At 44.6% G+C, this 19,394-nt stretch overlaps 1 protein-coding gene across 6 annotated transcripts in view; it reads left to right on the forward strand.

The window, feature by feature from the left end:
* The window catches only part of LOC143020140 (uncharacterized), a 378,438-nt gene that overhangs the window by 341,299 nt on the left and 17,745 nt on the right, over positions 1–19,394 (forward strand). For 5 of the 6 annotated variants that reach the window (XM_076176309.1, XM_076176300.1, XM_076176307.1 and 2 more), the window contains 2 exons: positions 306–422; positions 7,452–7,505. In XM_076176309.1, coding sequence (XP_076032424.1) covers positions 306–422; positions 7,452–7,505 — 171 coding nt within the window. The remainder of the gene's footprint in view (positions 1–305; positions 423–7,451; positions 7,506–19,394) is intronic. The other variant, XM_076176324.1, reaches the window with a different exon arrangement.

The raw sequence follows: 19,394 nt of genomic DNA on the forward strand, positions 1-19,394 counted from the left end.
GTCTGCTAATGATAATGTCTTTGGCCTATATATACAGGAACATTTCAGATCATTTACGTGGTATATTAATTCTTTCTTGGCCTGCAGTTTCCTGAACAGTTTTGCTGTTCTTGGAGTCATTTTTGATTCGAAGGTAGAAAAGGGGGCGGGGTATTTTCCCGGAGAAGGGGGGTGGGGGTTAGCCTTTTGATAGTTGAAGGAATTTCCTCACTTGCATAGAATCATCTTGGTTAAAACATTATAAAAAGGGTTTGATTCCATGTTTATATATACCTCGTTTACCAAAAGAATGTCCCCGTGAACAGATTGGGTTCTCGCTGACACGTCGCTATGGTCTCGCCGTCATCACCATCTTCATGCCCACGCTCATGCTTGCGATCACCGGCTACTCAACGCTCTACGTTCGGCAGGAGCTCCTCCAGGTAAGTTTCCGGTTCTTTACTTTCAAGTGACACTCATTATATAGTCTGTATTTAAAAAAATGCATTCAGAAATGCTAGCTTCTTTATCACGGGACAATGTCCTCAGCTAAACAAAGTTGTCTTTCACTGATCCGGACAAGATAAAGAGCGTGTATTTCGTATACATTGACCTCTCATCTTAGAAACAGCACCCGGATCGAAGGAAATTTAGATAATTTGGGATTTTCTTCAAACAGAAGTTTATCCATCATCTGAATAACATCCTCTGATGCATGTTAGAACAAAGACTGATTAGTATGCCGTTGGGTTATTGATCATTGTAATATTTAATTTCTAGAGTATTTGCAACTAATATATTGCTCATCTTTACTACATTTAAATGCATACTCATTCTAGCTCTAGGATCTACATGTAGGGGTCACCCACCCATCTCAGTTCCTTAAAAAAAAAAAAAAAAAAAAAAAAAAAAAAAAAAACGATTTCACTGCTAATACCCACAATGTGCATATCTCGCCTTGTCTCTCTTTTTCTTTATTCTTTCTACCAGAATTTATATGCATTGTTTTCCTAGTATAATAAATTAATCAATAACTACATAGAGAAATGAATGAATAAATAGATGAGTAGATAAACAAGTAAATAAAAGAAGAAAAAATAATCGAATTGATAAGTTTATTTTTCTGTACTATCTGCGCTTCTATTTTCTTTTTCTTTGTTAATGTACATCACACTTTTCATTTCTTTTTGATAATTCATATATATGTATTCCTCCTTTTCGCAATTCCCCCCGTTATTTCGTTCACTCTTTTCACTTTTCAATGCATTCGACACCTGATTCTTTTTAACTCTCCCTTCCTTTCCTCTATTTTCTTCGTCGTTTCTCCCGTCCTTTTGGATTTGTTCCTCTTTTTTAAATATCATATGTATTTAAAAGTTTCTTGAATTCATCTCTCCACGTCTTTACTATCTTCTTCTGCATCACTATTTTTCCTTCCGTCTTTCTCATATCCATGTACATCTCTATTTTCGTCTTTATTTCACTACTTCGAAATATAATAAATTCATCCTTATTTTTTCAGAAGGTATTTACGGTTTTTTTTGTACCCTCTTACCGGTATATAACATCACAATGATAGTTCCGAGGTTATATACCCCGACTTTAGCAAAGCGTTCGACAAGGTGGCCCACCTGAGATTACTAAATAGAATCAAGGTCCACGGCTCAGTAGGAAAAATGTTTGAATTAGAGCATGGATTAGTGAAAGCAATGAGTCACCATTAACAGTGTAAGATTCAAATGGGGTAGTGTTACTAGTGGGGCTTTCCAGGGTTCGGTTTTGGGTCATCTATTGTTCATTATATATATATATATATATATATATATATATATATATATATATATATATATACATACATATATAAAAATATATGTATATATATATATATATATGTATATATGGATATATATATTTATATTATATTATATATATATATATATATATGTATATATATATATACATACATATATATTATGGGAGAGGTGGAGGGGGAAACACGGGTCTTTATCTGAATATCGAGTTTATTCCTGACCGGTTTCGCTTACAATAGCTTCTTCAGATAAAGACCCGTGTTTCCTCCACCTTTCCCATAATTTGTCCCAATGTATCTACATATATATATGTATATATACATATATATATATATGTATATATATATATATATATATATATTTATATATATATGTATATATGGATATATATATTTATATTATATTATATATATATATATATATATATATATATGTGTGTGTGTGTGTGTATGTATATATATATATATATATATATTTATATATATATCTATATATACATATATATATATATATATATATATATATATGCAATAAGAACACTAGGAACGTGTTTTATAAATGCAAGGTAACCACTTAAGAAAACCAATAAACGGAGCAGAGCGCTTTCGTATATTACATCCTCAGTGTAAATTGCAAATAAAGAGGGTACAACAAACATAATATAGTATGACAAGAGCACAAGGAATTACATTAGGAAATGTAGTGGACGAATTGTCCGGGCGTGGGTCACACGTCCAGGATTGTATAAAATTGATAATTGTATTTGTAAGGAAATAGCCAATAATTACAAAATGTAAGAATGCTGGACGTGTGACCCACGCCCGGACAATTCGTCCACTACCTTTCCTAGTGTAGTTCCTTATGCTCTTGTTATACTATATTATCTTTGCTGTACACTCTTTCTTTGTAATTTACATTGGATGTAATATACGAAAGCGCTCTGTTCCGTTTGTTTATTTTCTTAAGTGGTTACCTTGCATATATATATATGTATATATATATATATATATATATATATATATATATGTGTGTGTGTGTGTGTGTGTGTGTGTGTATACAGCGGATTAACTAACATATTGTGCACTTTTTGATAAAAGTACCAATTTTGGCACAGAGGTAGACCGATATATCATAAACAAATTTGGATGTGGAGCCATTGGCCAACTGCCCCCTGGCGACCGTGGCGGCTATTTTCCAAAATGGCCGCCAGCGGACACCCGAAAAACGAAAGAAATTAGATAAAGTTTGCTGCTGAAGGTTTTAGTGAATGTTTATTGAATGGTTTTTAATCAAAACATGCCAGATAGTTATTAAGTCATATTTCAGTAGATGCTCCTATATTAATTTACATATTTATGCTAATTACAGATGAAATGGCGACAGGCAAGCCCATAATTAAACATCAAATACTAACATTACTAACGCTACTGCATATAATTATCATGTTAATTAACGCATCAGTAATGCCGAAAAGTTCACTGTTATACAGTTCCAGTATACTGCCAAAGTTACGTAAGTTATGCAAAGTTCAGAACCTTCGTCTTCATGCGACTTCAGTTCTGAGAGCACTCCCCGTCGCAAGCACACAGTGGTGTGCATTGCAGACTGACCTTCTTGCACTTGCACTTTTTCACGCAGTCCTCCTTGCATTTGCAAGAGACGAGCTCCCTACAGATCTTGGATGCTTCAGGTAGCGTTGTCCACAAAGGTTCATACACGCCGCTGGTCTTGTTCCAACCCCAGTCGTTTGGTGATGGCAGTGTTGGTGAAGGAACCAGGGCCTGACCCCAGACATGTCCGCCCTGGTACACTGCTCGTCGGACGTGCTGCTCCAGGGCTGCCCTTGTCGGTGGAATCAGCTGGACGTTGCTTTTCTTTGCAAACAGTTTGCGACGTGCCTTGTCGAGATCGGTTGCGGTGCTTGTTCTGTCGTAAAGCAGTACGATGAACCTCTCAATGGTTTGCATGGCGTCTTCATTAATATGATCCGGTGCAGTTGAGAGAAGAGTGAGTGTCTGGGTCAGCTCAGGTAGAGCTGTCCAAACTGCCCATGCTGTCCTCTTTCCATGTTCGGCGAAGCTGGAGACCGTGTCGCAGCCCGTCAAAGCATGAAACATCGGTAGTGCCTGAGCTTTTTCAGGACCCAGAGCCCGAGCAATCTCATGGGCTGCCAAGAATTGGAAAGTCTTCCCCGTGCCGTAGGACACCCACACTTCTGTTTCTTCATTCTGGGTGTGTGCCAGAGCCACTGCCAGGACAACCACATCAGTGTCAACTGTGCGGATAAGGATCTTCTTGTGGCCATTGTGAGCAGCGTGGGCGGCATGCAACATCATGCGGCTGTCGGCCTCCTCGTGGTTGCAAGGAGCCAGGGCTGAAGTATCCAGATGCGGTGGCTTTCTCAAGACATCATCTCCTTTAGTGATGACGAGCTCCTTGTCTGCAAGCTGGAGTGAGTCGTAGAGGACGCCAGAGAGGAAGTTGAACAACTCGGTCTTGTTCTCGTCGACTCTGAGAAAGCTGGCCCAGTCCCCGGGTATAGTTGCACTACCCACCACTCGTGTTCTAACCCCTTTTCCCCGCTTGGCTCTTGCCGTACCCTTCAACGAGTCTGTAATGTAGCGGTCCCACACCAGGTCCAGTCGCGTGGATTGATGAAGTTTTGAGATTATGTAAGGCACAAAGACTTGCTTGGCATACTTGTTGAAGGTTTTTGCTGTAGCAGGCTTCAGTAACTGGATGATGACTGCTCCATCTAGGATAATGCAGCTGGTTGGAGGAACCTCAGAACGGGGCTGACTGAAGTCTTCTAGACAAGTGAGAAGATCACTCTTTACACCAAGCCGGATGCCACCGCCGTCCGATAGTGCAGGCGGGCAGGCTTGGTTTTCATGTTGGAAGAATTCATTTAGATTCCCATAACGGTTCTGGCACCTGATATACAGACGAGACAAGAGGTCCACGTCGTTCTTGAGGGATTTCATTTGCTGCTTGCCCTTTGCCTGAAGTTTTGTAGCAGGCTGACCGAATATTTTGAGCTTGTTTCTGTGGATGGCATCTTCTATGGGTTTCGTTCTCTCCACCAGGCGTTCTCTGACGAATTTGTCACGCTGCTCCTGTCCCAATTTATGTGCACGACGGAGGGCGTCTACAGCTCCAGGTGGCGCGATCTCCTTGGTGTCGAGTACCAGCAGATCTTGACTATCCTCCTCAAATGGATTCCCAAAGTCTTCCATCACTTTGATCATTGACTGTACGTTTTTTAGGAAAACAGTCTGCGCACTCGATGACTGGTCATGATGCTTTGTGTCTTGTGACCGGTCTTGCTTTGAGTCCTGGAACTCTTCGATGAGCCTGGCAACCTCTGGTCCTGCCACCATCCACCGTCGTGGTGCGCTGGGATTGTCAGTCAGGACTACTGCGCCTCCGTCTCCTTTGATGGCTGCATTGTTCTGCTCGTGGGCCTGATCGACAGGGATGGCGGAGAACGGCCTGTTCGTCTTCTGGACGGTGAAATTCCCAGCTCGGAATTCCTCGGCTATTTCAGGGTGTGTCGTCGGCAGTTTCACCATGTCTCGCAGATGCACAGGAATCCAGCGCGCGTAGTTGGTGTGATCCAGGGCATGGAACCACACAGCTAGTTCTCTGAGGGCATCGACGTACATCGCAAACGACGCTTGGCGCAGAGAGCGCACGTACACCAGGACCGTCAGTTCCAGTTGCAGTACAGTGGCCCAGTAGTGGAACTGGGGGCAAGTCTCCGCCTTTTGCTGGCACCAGTCAGCAAACTCCAGCTGCTTGGTCCCGGCGTCATCCAGCTGGTCAATGTAGTGGTTGTAGGCGTGCTGCTGCAGTGTGAAGAGGGCTGCTGCTGTCACTTGATGCGCTCGCCTGGTTCGACTGACATGTGATGCCCGCAGGAAGGAATCCGCTGTCCCGGCACTGGTGATCTTTGCCTGAACCCGTGCTTGCACCCATCCGCTCCCTTGCAACCAGTCACCAACGGTCTTCAGCGCTGCCATCTCGATATGAAGACCTCCAAAGAGGATGACGAACTTCTCTTCACCATATTCCTGTGGCCACTTCCACTGGATTTGCTTTGCCAAAGCAAAAAGCGGTTGGTTGAATGTGACCACTGGAATCTGGCTAGGGTTAAGATGTTCCACTGCGTTCCTTACGACATGCATGGAGTGCTTGATCATTGCCACGGTATGGGCACTTTCCAGGAAGAGTGGGAGTAGTGCGGTGGGGCAGATGGTCCGACTGGCGGGCATGGAATGCTGACTTGCGTGGTATGCAGCCCATGAAATGTTCTCTAACGGAGAACTTTCTTGTAGGGCAACTTGGATGTGTTGTAGCCAGAGATGCTCTCTTTCAACATATTGCTTGAGGCCGCTGTTGCTGCTCAGGGATGTCACATTGGTATCCGGTATCTGTGTGTTCTTGATGCTGCCGGTGACGGATGGGACATCTGTATAGTAGTGTGGCAAACGGTCAACTGCTTTGAGGCCTCTTTCGTTCGACCCTCCGAGGATAGTGATGCCGCGGTCAACGCCGGCCCCATGGAACGCAGGGTTTTGCACGAGGGAAATAGCAATCCCATGGAATGACTGTTTTGAGGTGGTGGAACTTGGATTATGGTTGATGTTGTCTACCGCGGCTGTGGTGAAGACTCTGCCTCTCATCTTGGGAGGGCAGACTACTTGCTCCTGGTAGTAGAGGCGACAGGCACTATTCCCCAACTGTGTGGAGAGGGACAGGACTCGGTCGTAGGAAATAGGAATCCGACTGAAGGGACACAATTTAGTTGGAACATTTTAATTGATGTTTGTCAGCATTGTTCATCAAATTCGAATCGGTACCTACACGATCATGAGATTCTAGTCGCCATTTCATCTGTAATTAGCATAAATATGTAAATTAATGTAGGAGCATCTCCTAAAATATGACTTAATAACTATCTGGCATGTTTTGATTAAAAACCATTCAATAAACATTCACTAAAACCTTCAGCAGCAAACTTTATCTAACTTCTTTCGTTTTTCGGGTGTCCGTTGGTGACCATTTTGGAAAATGGCCGCCACGGCCGCCAGGGGGCAGTTGGCCAATGGCTCCACATCCAAATTTGTTTATAATATATCGGTCTACCTCTGTGCCAAATTTGGTGCTTTTATCAAAAAGTGCACAATATGTTGAAATTTCCTAGCTAAACCGCCGCACTATATATATGTATATGTATATATATATATATATATATATATATATATATGTATATATATATATGTATGTATATATGTGTATATATATAAACGACTTGGGCAATGGGATCAATAGTGATATTAGTGAACTTGCGGATGCCACTAAAATAGGACGCTATATTAGGTCATTAGGTCGGGGGAAGATGGTGGAATACTGCAGCAGGATCTTTAATAAATTGTTTGCATGGTCGGAGAAATGGTAAAATTTCTACTCAGCATTCGCTTTCATTCTAAGGATATTATCCACAAACGAGACAATAGCATATGTTTTAGAGAATCTATTTCTTTCGAAGCTTTTCTAGGAAAGTGGAGAAAAAAAATGTTCTGAAGATTAAAGCCAGTATAATTTCATTCCAGACTCGATCTTGTTAAAGTGCAATTAAGAGCAGTTGTTTTCTTACAGTGCGTGCACGCAACACCCAATCCATCAGACACGGCATCGGACAGAGGCACACATGTACGTGAAAAATACTTTATTCACGATGTCGTTCTTCACAAACACTTTAACTCAAAGATAGCTGCACCAAATACCAAGCATTTAATTTTGTTTGAATGAGAGACATAGATGTAAAATCAATCTTGCTGAGAGCTGTGTAATCAGTCTTGTCTAGCCGTATAACTGCTTCCCTTGTCTATTCGGTTACAATGCAATCATTCCATTGTTAGTCATGGTCCTCTATATGTTTGTAGATCTCCTACTGTGATTTATACATCAGTAATACGTATTCAATAACTTTAACACAGCACTAAAAGTTAAAAATATCAAAGTTCCAATTAAACTAATGCATTAATTACCTTCATCAGTAATAAACTATTTTATATTCTTATGTAATTTGTTCTTGTTTCTTTAAATGTTTATCCATTAAATTGATCAAGAGACTTATCTTCATCCCCTGAGATTAGCTAACAAGGATTTCTTTATGATTGTGTGATCTCTAGGTACTAAGAAGAACAGAACAAAAAATGCAGGGTACTTGCTTAGTGTTTACCAGATAGTGAAAAACACAACATCTCTAAAGCACTATGCGCTACCTAAAAACTGCAGTTATTACGAGTTCTCTTCCGGCAGAATAGTTTGTTACTATTAGTAACTTGAAGCTAGGCCTCAGATGTGGTGTGATGAAGGTATACTTTAAAGGGGGTTGCGTATATATTAGTGAGTCTATCAAAACTAAAAGCCCAACAAGAGGCATACGTACAAACACATAACTAACTGCCATCTGGACGCCTGGGTGACCATAGACTGGATACTTGCTCACCGGGATGTTGGGCTTGTCTGCCTATCGGGACGCTGGGGCCATCTGCCTACAGGGTCGCTCTGGTGACCAGAAAAACATTTATTGCAAACACTCAAAAGCACGCAAACAGTCACACCCACAAGCCTACATCATAATAACACACACTCAGACAAACCTTCAAGCACAACAAGAGGGACAATCCAATAAATACAACAAGAGTCACACTTATAAGCATACGATTGCCTACCACCGGGACGCCGTGCTGGGGCAACTCCTGGCCACCTGTTACCGTGACAATGGGGCGACTACTGACTGCTAGTCTGTGTTCCCGTGACCCTTGGATGACCAAAATTGCATGCACTCAGAAGCACGCATCCTAACACAAGGGCATGTACACACACACACACACACACACACACACACACACACACACACACACACACATACACACACACACACACACACACACACACACACACACACACACACACACACACACACACACACACACACACACACACACACACACAAACACAAACACAAACACACAAGCACACACACACACACACCTCACAAACCAGGGACCAGGGACTGGTTATTTGCCTATCGGGACGCTGGGGTGACCATGATTGCATTTGCTGCAAACACTTAGATGCACGCAAACAGGCCCATTCATAAGCACCCATACTAACACAGAGACGGACAGACAGACACACACACACACACAGACACACAGACACACACACACACACACACACACACACACACACACACACACACACACACACACACACACACACACACACACACACACACACACACACACACACACACACACACACACACACACAGACAAGCCTACAAGCAGAGAAAGAGACACATTCACAAATACAAGGTCGCCTACCACCGTGACACCAGGGTGGCCATAGAATGGACACCTACCTACCGGGATGCTGGGGCAACCTCTGGACACCTACCACATTGACGCTGGGGCGACCAAGGAATGGCCGTCTACCTACTGGGACGCTCGGTGACCAGGACTATATTTATTAGAAACACTTAAAAAGACACAGACAGGTACATTCACGGCACGCTTCCTAACATACAAGCAGGCACACCCACACAGACAAATCTACAAATACAGCAAGAAGCACAATCACAAAACACAATATTGCCTACACCCGGGTCTTCGGGGATGCAGTAGACTGGATACCTGCTTACTAGAATGCTGGGACAACTCATGGCCATCTACCAACATGACGCTAGGGCAACCAGGAACTGGTCGTCTGCCTACCGGGACGCTAGGAATGATCAGGACTGCATTGGCTACGAACACCCAGCAGGGAACAAAGAGCCACACCCATAGGCACAGATCTTAACACACCGGCATGCACACTCGCACAGACAAACCTACAAGCACATTAAGAAGCACACTCATAAACACACGGTTGTCTGACACCAGGACGCCGGGGTGGCAATAGACTGAACACCGGGACGCTGGGGCAACTTCGGGTCACCTGCCACTGCGACGCAGGGGCGACCAGGAACTAGTCGTCTGCCTAACGGGACGCTGGGGTGATCTGGACTGTAGTCATTGCGAACACTCAGAAGCACGCAAACAGGTACACTAACAAGCACGCACCCTAACACACGTGGAGGCACACACACAGTCAATCTACAAGCACAGCAAAATACTACTTCATAAAGTCAGTTGCCTACCACCAGGACGATTGGGTGGTAATAGGTTGAAAATCTACCTACCGGGACGTCGTGTTGACCAGGACTACATACATTGCAAACACTCAGAAGCACGCATATAGACACCCTTATAAATACGCTTACTAATGCACGTGCAGACACAGACACAGAAACAAACCTACAAACACAACAAGAGGCACGCTCACGAACACACGGTAGCCTACCACCGGGACGCTGAGGTGGCCATAGACTAGATACCTGCCTATTTGGACGCTGAAATAACTCCTGTCCATCTGCCACCACGAAACTGGGGCGAATGGAACGCTTGGGTCGGTTAGTTGGCATTTCATCACTCGTCATTTAATCACCCGACACATCATCAAACGACTTTTAATCATGCGTCAGATCATCATAGGACAATTCATCACCTGACATTTCATCACTAATACATTTCCCCACTGGACTTTTCATTCATCACCATTACATTTTATCAGTACGACTTTTCATCATAATCGTATGACTGTAAATGCATTAAGTGACAACCTTGCAATTTTTCATATATACATACATATACCAAGGCTTTTTCCCCCTTCCAAGGGAGGTAGCCAAAAAGGGAAAGGCATAAAAACACTCCCACCCATTTCATCCCTACATACACTCCACACCCCTCCCACCCTCCCTCTCATCTGAGCACCTCCTGGATGACGGGTCATCCCTGCACCCTGCCCACCGCCCTGGGTCAGAAGCAGTGTCGCAAGACACAGCACATCCACAGCAAGGACGCTTCATTTAATCGGCGACCCCCCCTCTCCGTCCCCCCTTGCATATAAGGAGAGGACGGGGAGAAATCCCTTCGGGCTGCGTCAAAATTTACTCACACATACTACCCCACCCCCCACCCCCCTGCCCATTCCTCCTCATGCAATCACAACATCATCCATATACAACCATTCTCCACTCACCTCTGTCTTCCGTCCTCTCCCTTCCTTCCTCAACAGACATTCCCCTCTTCCCCAAAGCCCCCTTCACCCCATCCATCCACCTCATCCTAGGACGTCCCCTCATGTTCACTCACTCCACATCTGCCTTCCATACCTCTTTTACAAGTCTTTCTTCACTCATTCTTTCCATGTGTCCAAACCATCCTAATATTCTCTCATCAACCCTATCTCCCAGCTCCTTTTTCACCCCTGTTCTCCTCCTCACCTCCTCATTTCTCACTCTATCCAGCCTAGTAACCCCCACCATACTTCTCCGACACCTCATCTCAAACACATTCAAACTCCTTCTCTCTTCTTCTCTTATGTTCCACGTTTCTGCCCCATACAGTGCTGTTGGCACAATCACTCCTTCATACAGTCTCCTCTTCGCATCCATTCCCAAATGTCTATTTCTCATTACACTCTTTAATCCACCAAGGCATTTACTCGCTTCTCTCAATCTACATTCTACCTCCACCTTCACTCCACCTTTTCCTGCTACACTTGCACCCAAGTATCTAAAACTATCCACTTCCTCCAGTCGCTCTCCCTTAATGTTCACTTCCAGTCTACTGCCACTTTCACCCCTTGTACATCTCATCACCTTACTTTTACCTACATTTATCTTTAGCTTTCTTCTATCACATACTCTCCCAAACTCTGCCACCAGCTTCCTCAATCCCTCCTCTGACCCTGCCACAAGCGCAGTGTCGTCCGCAAACAACAGCTGGCTCACCTCCCACTTTTCTCCATTTTCTTTAACCATCTCCAATCCCTGACCCACTACCCTTGCATTCACCTCTCGCACCACCCCATCCATGTATAAGTTGAACAGCCAGGGCGACATAACGCATCCTTGACGAAGTCCCACCTTTACTTCAAACCACTCACTCTCTCCATTTCTAATCCTGACACAAGCTCTACTACTCTCATAAAAACTCTTGACAGCTCCCAGAAGCTTTCCTCCTATCCCATAAATCTGCATAACCTCCCACAGTGTCTTTCTGTCTACCCTATCATAAGCCTTTTCCAGATCCATGAAAGCCCAAAAAACATCTTTCCCCTTTCCTATAGCTTTCTCACATATCTGTCTTACCACAAAGATCTGATCTACACAACCTCTACCTGTTCTAAATCCACACTGTTCCTCACCAATTACTCCTTCTGTTCCTCTCCTAATCCTCTCAATTAAGATCCTCCCATAAGCCTTCCCTACTACACTTAACAGGCTAATCCCTCTGAAACTACTACATTCACACTTGTCCCCTTTTCCCTTGTAAAGAGGAACTATACAGGCACTTCTCCAGTCCTCCGGTACTCTACCCTCTCTCCAGCAAACATTAAATAATCTCACCAACCAGTCCACCATCACTGAACCTCCCCTTTTCAGACATTCTGCATGGCATCCATCCAGACCAGGTGCCTTACCTGGTTTCATCATCTTTACAACTGCCTTCACCTCATCCTTCCTTATTTCTCCTCCATTCTCCTCACTCATCACTCTCATTTTCTTCGTATTTCCCACTGCAGCTATCTTTCCTTCCCTATCCTCCTTCACATTTAGCAACTCCCTAAAATATTCTGCCCATCTTCCCCTTACTGCCATCTCTTCCATTATCATCTCTCCATCTGTACCTTTTACCTTTTCTTCTCTACTTGATTTGCCTCCTCTTCCTCTCTTTATTTCTTTCCAAAACATCTTTTTATTACTTTCAAAATTTTCTGTCATACTCTTACCCCATTTCACATCTGTTCTCCTCTTTGCCTCCTTTACCTTGTGCTTTACTTCTCTTTTCTTTTCTTTGTACGTCTCATATGACTCCCCCATCCTCTTTTGTAACCAATCTGTGAAAACTCGCTTCTTCTCTTCTACAACCTTCTTTGTTTCCTCATCCCACCATTCACTACCCTTTCTTCTGTTTCCCCCTGTCCTTCTTGTTCCACACACCATCCTTGCACACTTTAAGACTCCCTCCTTGAACCATCCCCATTCCTCCTCCACACCCATCTCTGCTCTATCCTTTATTCCCTCCCACTCCTCCTTCAGCTTCTTTTCGTACTCCTTCTCCTTTTCCTTTTCATTCAAGGAGTTCACTCTAAGCACCTCCCTACCTTTTGTCCCTTTCCTCTTTCTCCATCTATCCTCCACTCTCAGCTTACCTTCCACCAAAAAATGATCTGATATTCCCCCACCCTCTCCCCTTAGCACATGTACATCCTTAACTCTTCCTATCATAATCCTATTTACCACTACATAATCCATTAGCGCTCTATCTACCACCCTTCCATCCACCACCCTCTCCCATGTGTACTTATGCTTGACTCTCTTCCAAAACACTGTATTTGCTATCATCAACTCTCTTTCTAGACACATTTCCACCATCAACTCTCCACTACGATTATTTCCTGGAACTCCACACTTCCCAACCACTCCATCGATTGGACCATTTCCTACTCTAGCATTAAGGTCTCCCAGTACTATTACATTGACATTTCTTCCTAAACCCTCTATGCACTCATTTAAATCTATCCAAAAGGCCTCCCTTTCTTCCACGCTCTTCTCACTGCCAGGCCCATATGCACTTTCAAAGACCCACATCTCCTTTCCCAGTTTCACCTTCATCCACATTATCCTTGAGGAAACCTCCTTCCACTCCACTACCCCTTTATCTATCTCCTCACTTACTAGAATAGCCACCCCTTCCCTCCCTCGCCCTCTCTTCACTCCTGATAACCTCCCACTTACACTCCCAAACTTACACTCACCCTTCCCTTTCAACTTAGTTTCACTCAAAGCCAACACATCCATCTTTCTTCTCACAAACATACTACCTATCTCTTCCCTTTTACTCTTATCTGTACCACATCCACGCACATTAAAAGACCCAAACCTTAGGGTGCTGGCCCGAGGCCCTCCAGCACCCCTTATGCCTTCACTTTTCTCTTTAGGATGTGTGCCCCGTGGGGCTACAGGGAGAAGGATGCCTAGTCCCTCTCCCCGTCCCTTTTTTCTCGCCTCTACGATCCAAGTGGGATACTTGGTGGCAGTATTCTTTTCCCCCACCACAGGGAATTCCCCCATCACAGAAAGAGAATACTCAGAGAAATGGTACAGGACAGCAACAAGGGGTTGGGGGGCAGCATAACGGAGGGACAGTCGTAGTATAAAAGTGTCATCATTTCTCTATGCACAGAATTTCTTCTATCATAGACAAAATGATGTGTGGCTCTGGTCCGTAGGAGCGCCCCATATAGACCCTAAAGTATCGACTGCATGCTACTTTGCCACAATAACAAGCAGCCAATACCCCAGACGGGGTAAATTTTAAGATAGTATTTTATATGCACATGTTCTGTCAAGGAGCATAAAAAGGATTTTTGTTTGAAAAATATTATTAGAAGACAATACACAAGGAAAATTTGACAGGTATTGAAAAAACAAAACAAAAGTACATATATAGAATAAAAAAATTCAAGTACTTTATAGCTTTGATATTAAAATAGAAAAACTGTAATTCGTAATTTATTTATCTGCATGAAGAGTATTTAACTGTATTGAGATATGTGATAATATTTCATTGTCCGCATTGATTAACAAATTGCTGTATATTTCTTTTAACAGATAAGTATTTCTTAATGGATCAACAGATCTACTCGCGCGTATATTTTGACATTTTGATAAATTCATTGTGTTTCTACTGTGTTGCGTGTCCGCGGTAGTTTGCGTCAATAATCCACCACTGTTTGAATTGTCGTTAACAGATCTAAGTGACAGGCCTAGATCTGCTATTGTTTATAAATTGTAGGTTCGTACAAAACCATCTCCTGAATTGTACAATGGTTAGAAACGAGTGATTATCTGATTAAGTGTCGTATGATGAAATGAGCAATGATTAACTGTCGAGGTGTTTAACTGTCAAATGATAAAATGTCTTTGTGATGAAAAAACGAGTGGTTAAGTGACGAGGGGTTAATAATCGGCTGCTGAAATGTCGTGTGATAAAATGACGAGTGATGAAAAGTCGTAGCACCCTTGGGTCACCAGGACTATATATGTTGCAAGAACTCAGAAACACGGAAATAGGCATACCCACAAGCACGCTTCCTAACATACAGGCTAGCACATCCACACAGACGAACCTACGAACACATCAAGAGGCACACTCACAAATACAACGTTGCTTGCCACCAGGACACCGTGGTGGCCATAGACTGGACATCTGCCTAATGGGACGCTGGGTCAATGCTTGGCCACCTGCCACCTTGACGCTGGGGCGACTAAGGACTGGTTGTCTGCCTACCGAGACGCTGAGGTGACCAGGACTGCATTCATCCTAACACACAGACAAACGTACAAGCACATCAAGAGACACACTCATAAAAACACACTTGACTGCCACCGGGACGCCTGGATGGACATTGACTGAACACTTGTCTACCGGGACTTTGGGGTCAATTCCTGGCTACCTGCCACCGTGACGCAGGGGCGACCAGAAACTGGTCGTCTGCCTACCGGGACGTTGGGGTGACCAGGACTGCATTCATTGTAAAGACACAGCGGCAAACAAAGAGCCACGCCCACAAGCACACATCCTAACACACAAGCAGGCACACTCTCATAGATAAACCTAGAAGTACATCAAGAGGGATACTCACAAACTCAACGTTGCCTGCTACCGGGACGCCGGGGTGGCCATAGACTGGACACCTGCCTACCGGGACGCTGGATCAACGTCTTGGCACCTGCCACCTTGACGCTGGGGTGACAAGAACAACATTTAATGCAAATGATCATAATCACGCAAACCGGCATACATACAGCCACGCTTCCTGAAACACAGGTATGCACACCCACACAGACAAACCAATAAGCACATGGAAAGGCACACTCACAAACACAATGTTACCTGCCAGTGTGACGACAAGGTGGTCATAGATTAGACAACTGCCTACCGGGACTCTGGGGCAACTCCTGGCCACCTACCACCATGACGCTGGGGCAACCAGGAACTGGGAGTCTGCTTATCAGGACGCTGGGATGTCCAGGACTGCAATCATTGCGAACTGTCATCGGTAAAGAGCAACACTCACAAGCACACATCCTAACACACAAGCAGGCACAATCGTGAAAAAACATACAAGCATACATGAGGCACATTTACAAAAACACAGTTGCTTGCCATGGAGTCGTCGGGGTGGCTATAGAGTAGACATCTGCCTAATGTTACACTAGGGCAACTTCTGGCCACCTGCCACGTGACGATGGGATGACCAGGGTTGCATTCAATGCAAACACTCATAATCATGCAAATAGACACACCCGCAAGCACCCAATCTAACACACAGGCAGGCAGGCAAACTTGCACAGACAATCCTTCATGCACATCAAGAGGCACACCCATAAACACTCGATTGCTTGCCATCAGGACGCTGGGGTGGCCATAAACTAAACACCTGCCTACCGGGACATTAGGGCAACTTCTGGCCACCTGCCACCATGACGCAGGGGCGACTGGAAACTAGCCGTTTGCCTACGGGGACGCTAGGATAACCAAGACTGCTTTCACTGCAAACACTCAGAAGCAAACAGGCACACCCACAAGCACGCATCCTAACACACAGACAGACACGCTCGCACAAACGAACCTACAACCATATCAAGAGGTACATACACAAATACAATGTTACCTGCCACCGGGACGCTGGGTTGGACACAGACTAGACATCTGCATCCCGGGACGCTAAAGCAACTTCCGGCTACATGCCATCGTGACACTGGGGCAACCAGGATCTGGTGGTCTGCCTACAGGGATGCTGGCGTGACAAAAACTGCATCCATTGCAAACAGTCAGCAGCAAAGAGCCAAACCCTCAAGCACACTACTTGACACACAGACAGGTACACCCGCAGAGAGAAACCTACAAGCACATAAAGAGGCACACTTACAAATACAATGTTGCCTGTATTCGGAACTCCTAGGTGGGCATAGACTGGACACCTGCCTACCTGGTTGCACAATGGGAACTCCTAGACACTTACCACCTTGACACTGGGGCAACCAGGAACTAGTCGTCTTCCTATCGGGACGCTCGGGTGACCAAGGCTGCATTCATTGTAAACACTCAGCTGTAAACAAAAAGCCACACAAACACACATCCTAAGACGCAGACAGGGATATTCGTACAAACCTAAAAACACATAATGAGGTACACTTATAAACAAACTATTGCCTGCCACTCAGACAACGGGGTGGCCATAGACTAGACACCTGCCTACTATTACACTAAAAAAGGAAACTTCTGGTCACCCACCGTGATGCAGGGGCGACCAGGAACTGGCCGTCTGCTTACCGGGATGCTAGGATGACCAGCTACATTCATTGCAAACACTAAGAAGCACGCAGACTGGTACAAACACAAGCACGGATCCTAACACACAGGAAGGTACACTTGTACAGACAAGCCTATAAGCATATTAAGAGGTACACTCACAAACACAGTATTGCCTGTCACCGAGACGCTAGGGTGCCCATAGATTGGACAACTGCCTACCGGGTCGCTGGGGAATTCCTGGACATCTGCCACCTTGACGCTGGGGCAACCAGGAACTGCTCTTCGGCATACCTGGACGCTGGGGTGACCGGACTGCATTCGTATCTAACAGTCAGTGGCAAACAAAGAGCCACACCTACAAGCACACATTCTAACACACAGGCAGGCACTCTCACACAAACAAACCTACAAGCACATCAAGATTTGTACTCATAAACACACTGCTACCGGGGCGCAGGGGTGGCCATAAATTGGGCACCTGCCTACCTGGTTACTGGGGCAACTCCTGGCCACCTACCACCTTGACGTTGGGGCAACCGAAGAATGTTCGTCCTCCTACCGGGACGATGGGGTGACTAGTAATACACTTTTGCACACACTTATAAGCACGCAAATAGGCACATCCACTACCAGGCTTCCTAACATGCAGGCAGGCACACACACACAGGCAAACCTACAGGCACAACAACAAGTACATTCACAAATTGTTGCCTGCATCCGGGACGCCGTGGTGGCCATAAACTGGACACCTGCCTACCGGGATGCTGGGGCAACACCCGGCAACCTGCCAGTGTGATGCTGTGGCGACCAGTGACTGGTCGTCTGCCTATCGGGACGTTAGGGTAACCAGGACTGCATTCGTTTTAAACACTCATAAGCACACAAATAAGCACACCCACAAACACGCATCGTAACATACATGCAGGCACACAAACAGACAATCCTATAAGCACAGAAAGATGTACACTCACAAACACACGGTTGTCTACCATCGGGACGCTGGTGTGGCCAAAGACTGGTACGCTTGCCACTGGGAGAATAGGGTGACTAGGGACTGGTCGGCTGACCATGTCTGCATTCAATGCAAACTCTCAGAACCACGTAAACAGGCACTCGTAGAAGCACGCATTTTAACACACATGCAGACAAACACAAACATATAAACCTACACGCACAACAAGAGGCTCATTCACAAGCACAGTCACCTGCATTTTCCACAAACATTTACGAATATAACTCATGTAATGTATATTCTAATTAGACAAGAAAGCAAAGTAAGCACTTATTTTCCGCGATGTCTGCCAACTGGTTCTATGGTGACCTCAAGTATTTTGTAGTGTCTCCTCTTGGTCTGAAGCTGTCCTTTGTCGTTTCAACTCCAGGAGACCTCCAGGTTCTCACAAAAACTAGCGCGGCGAGGAGTCCAGACAGCGAATAGAAAACACCATTACATATATTGTCGTCCAAAAGTCAGGTGGTGTATGGTGACGTGTATATGAGCATGCATACGTATATATGTTTATATGTACGTATATGTATATGTATATGTATATGTATACGAGTATATAAACGTGTATATATATATATGTATACGAAAAGAAGCTGAAGGAGGAGTGGGAGGGAGTAAAGGATAGAGCAGAGATGGGTGTGGAGGAGGAATGGGGATGGTTCAAGGAGGGAGTCTTAAAGTGTGCAAGGATGGTGTGTGGAACAAGAAGGACAGGGGGAAATAGAAGAAAGGGTAGTGAATGGTGGGGTGAGGAAACAAAGAAGGCTGTAGAAGAGAAGAAGCGAGCATTCACAGATTGGTTACAAAAGAGGACAGGGGAGTCATATGAGACGTACAAAGAAAAGAAAAGAGAAGTAAAGCAAAAGGTAAAGGAGGCAAAGAGGAGAGCAGATGTGAAATGGGGTAGGAGTATGACAGAAAATTTTGAAAGTAATAAAAAGATGTTTTGGAAAGAAATAAAGAGAGGAAGAGGAGGCGAATCAAGTAGGGAAGAAAAGGTAAAAGGTACAGATGGAGAGTTGATAATGGAAGAGATGGCAGTGAGGGGAAGATGGGCAGAATATTTTAGGGAGTTACTGAATGTGAAGG

The sequence above is a fragment of the Oratosquilla oratoria genome, chromosome 3 (assembly GCF_046742065.1).
Source record: "Oratosquilla oratoria isolate Oo_2021 chromosome 3, ASM4674206v1, whole genome shotgun sequence".
In the NCBI taxonomy this organism is placed as follows: Eukaryota; Metazoa; Arthropoda; class Malacostraca; order Stomatopoda; family Squillidae; genus Oratosquilla; species Oratosquilla oratoria.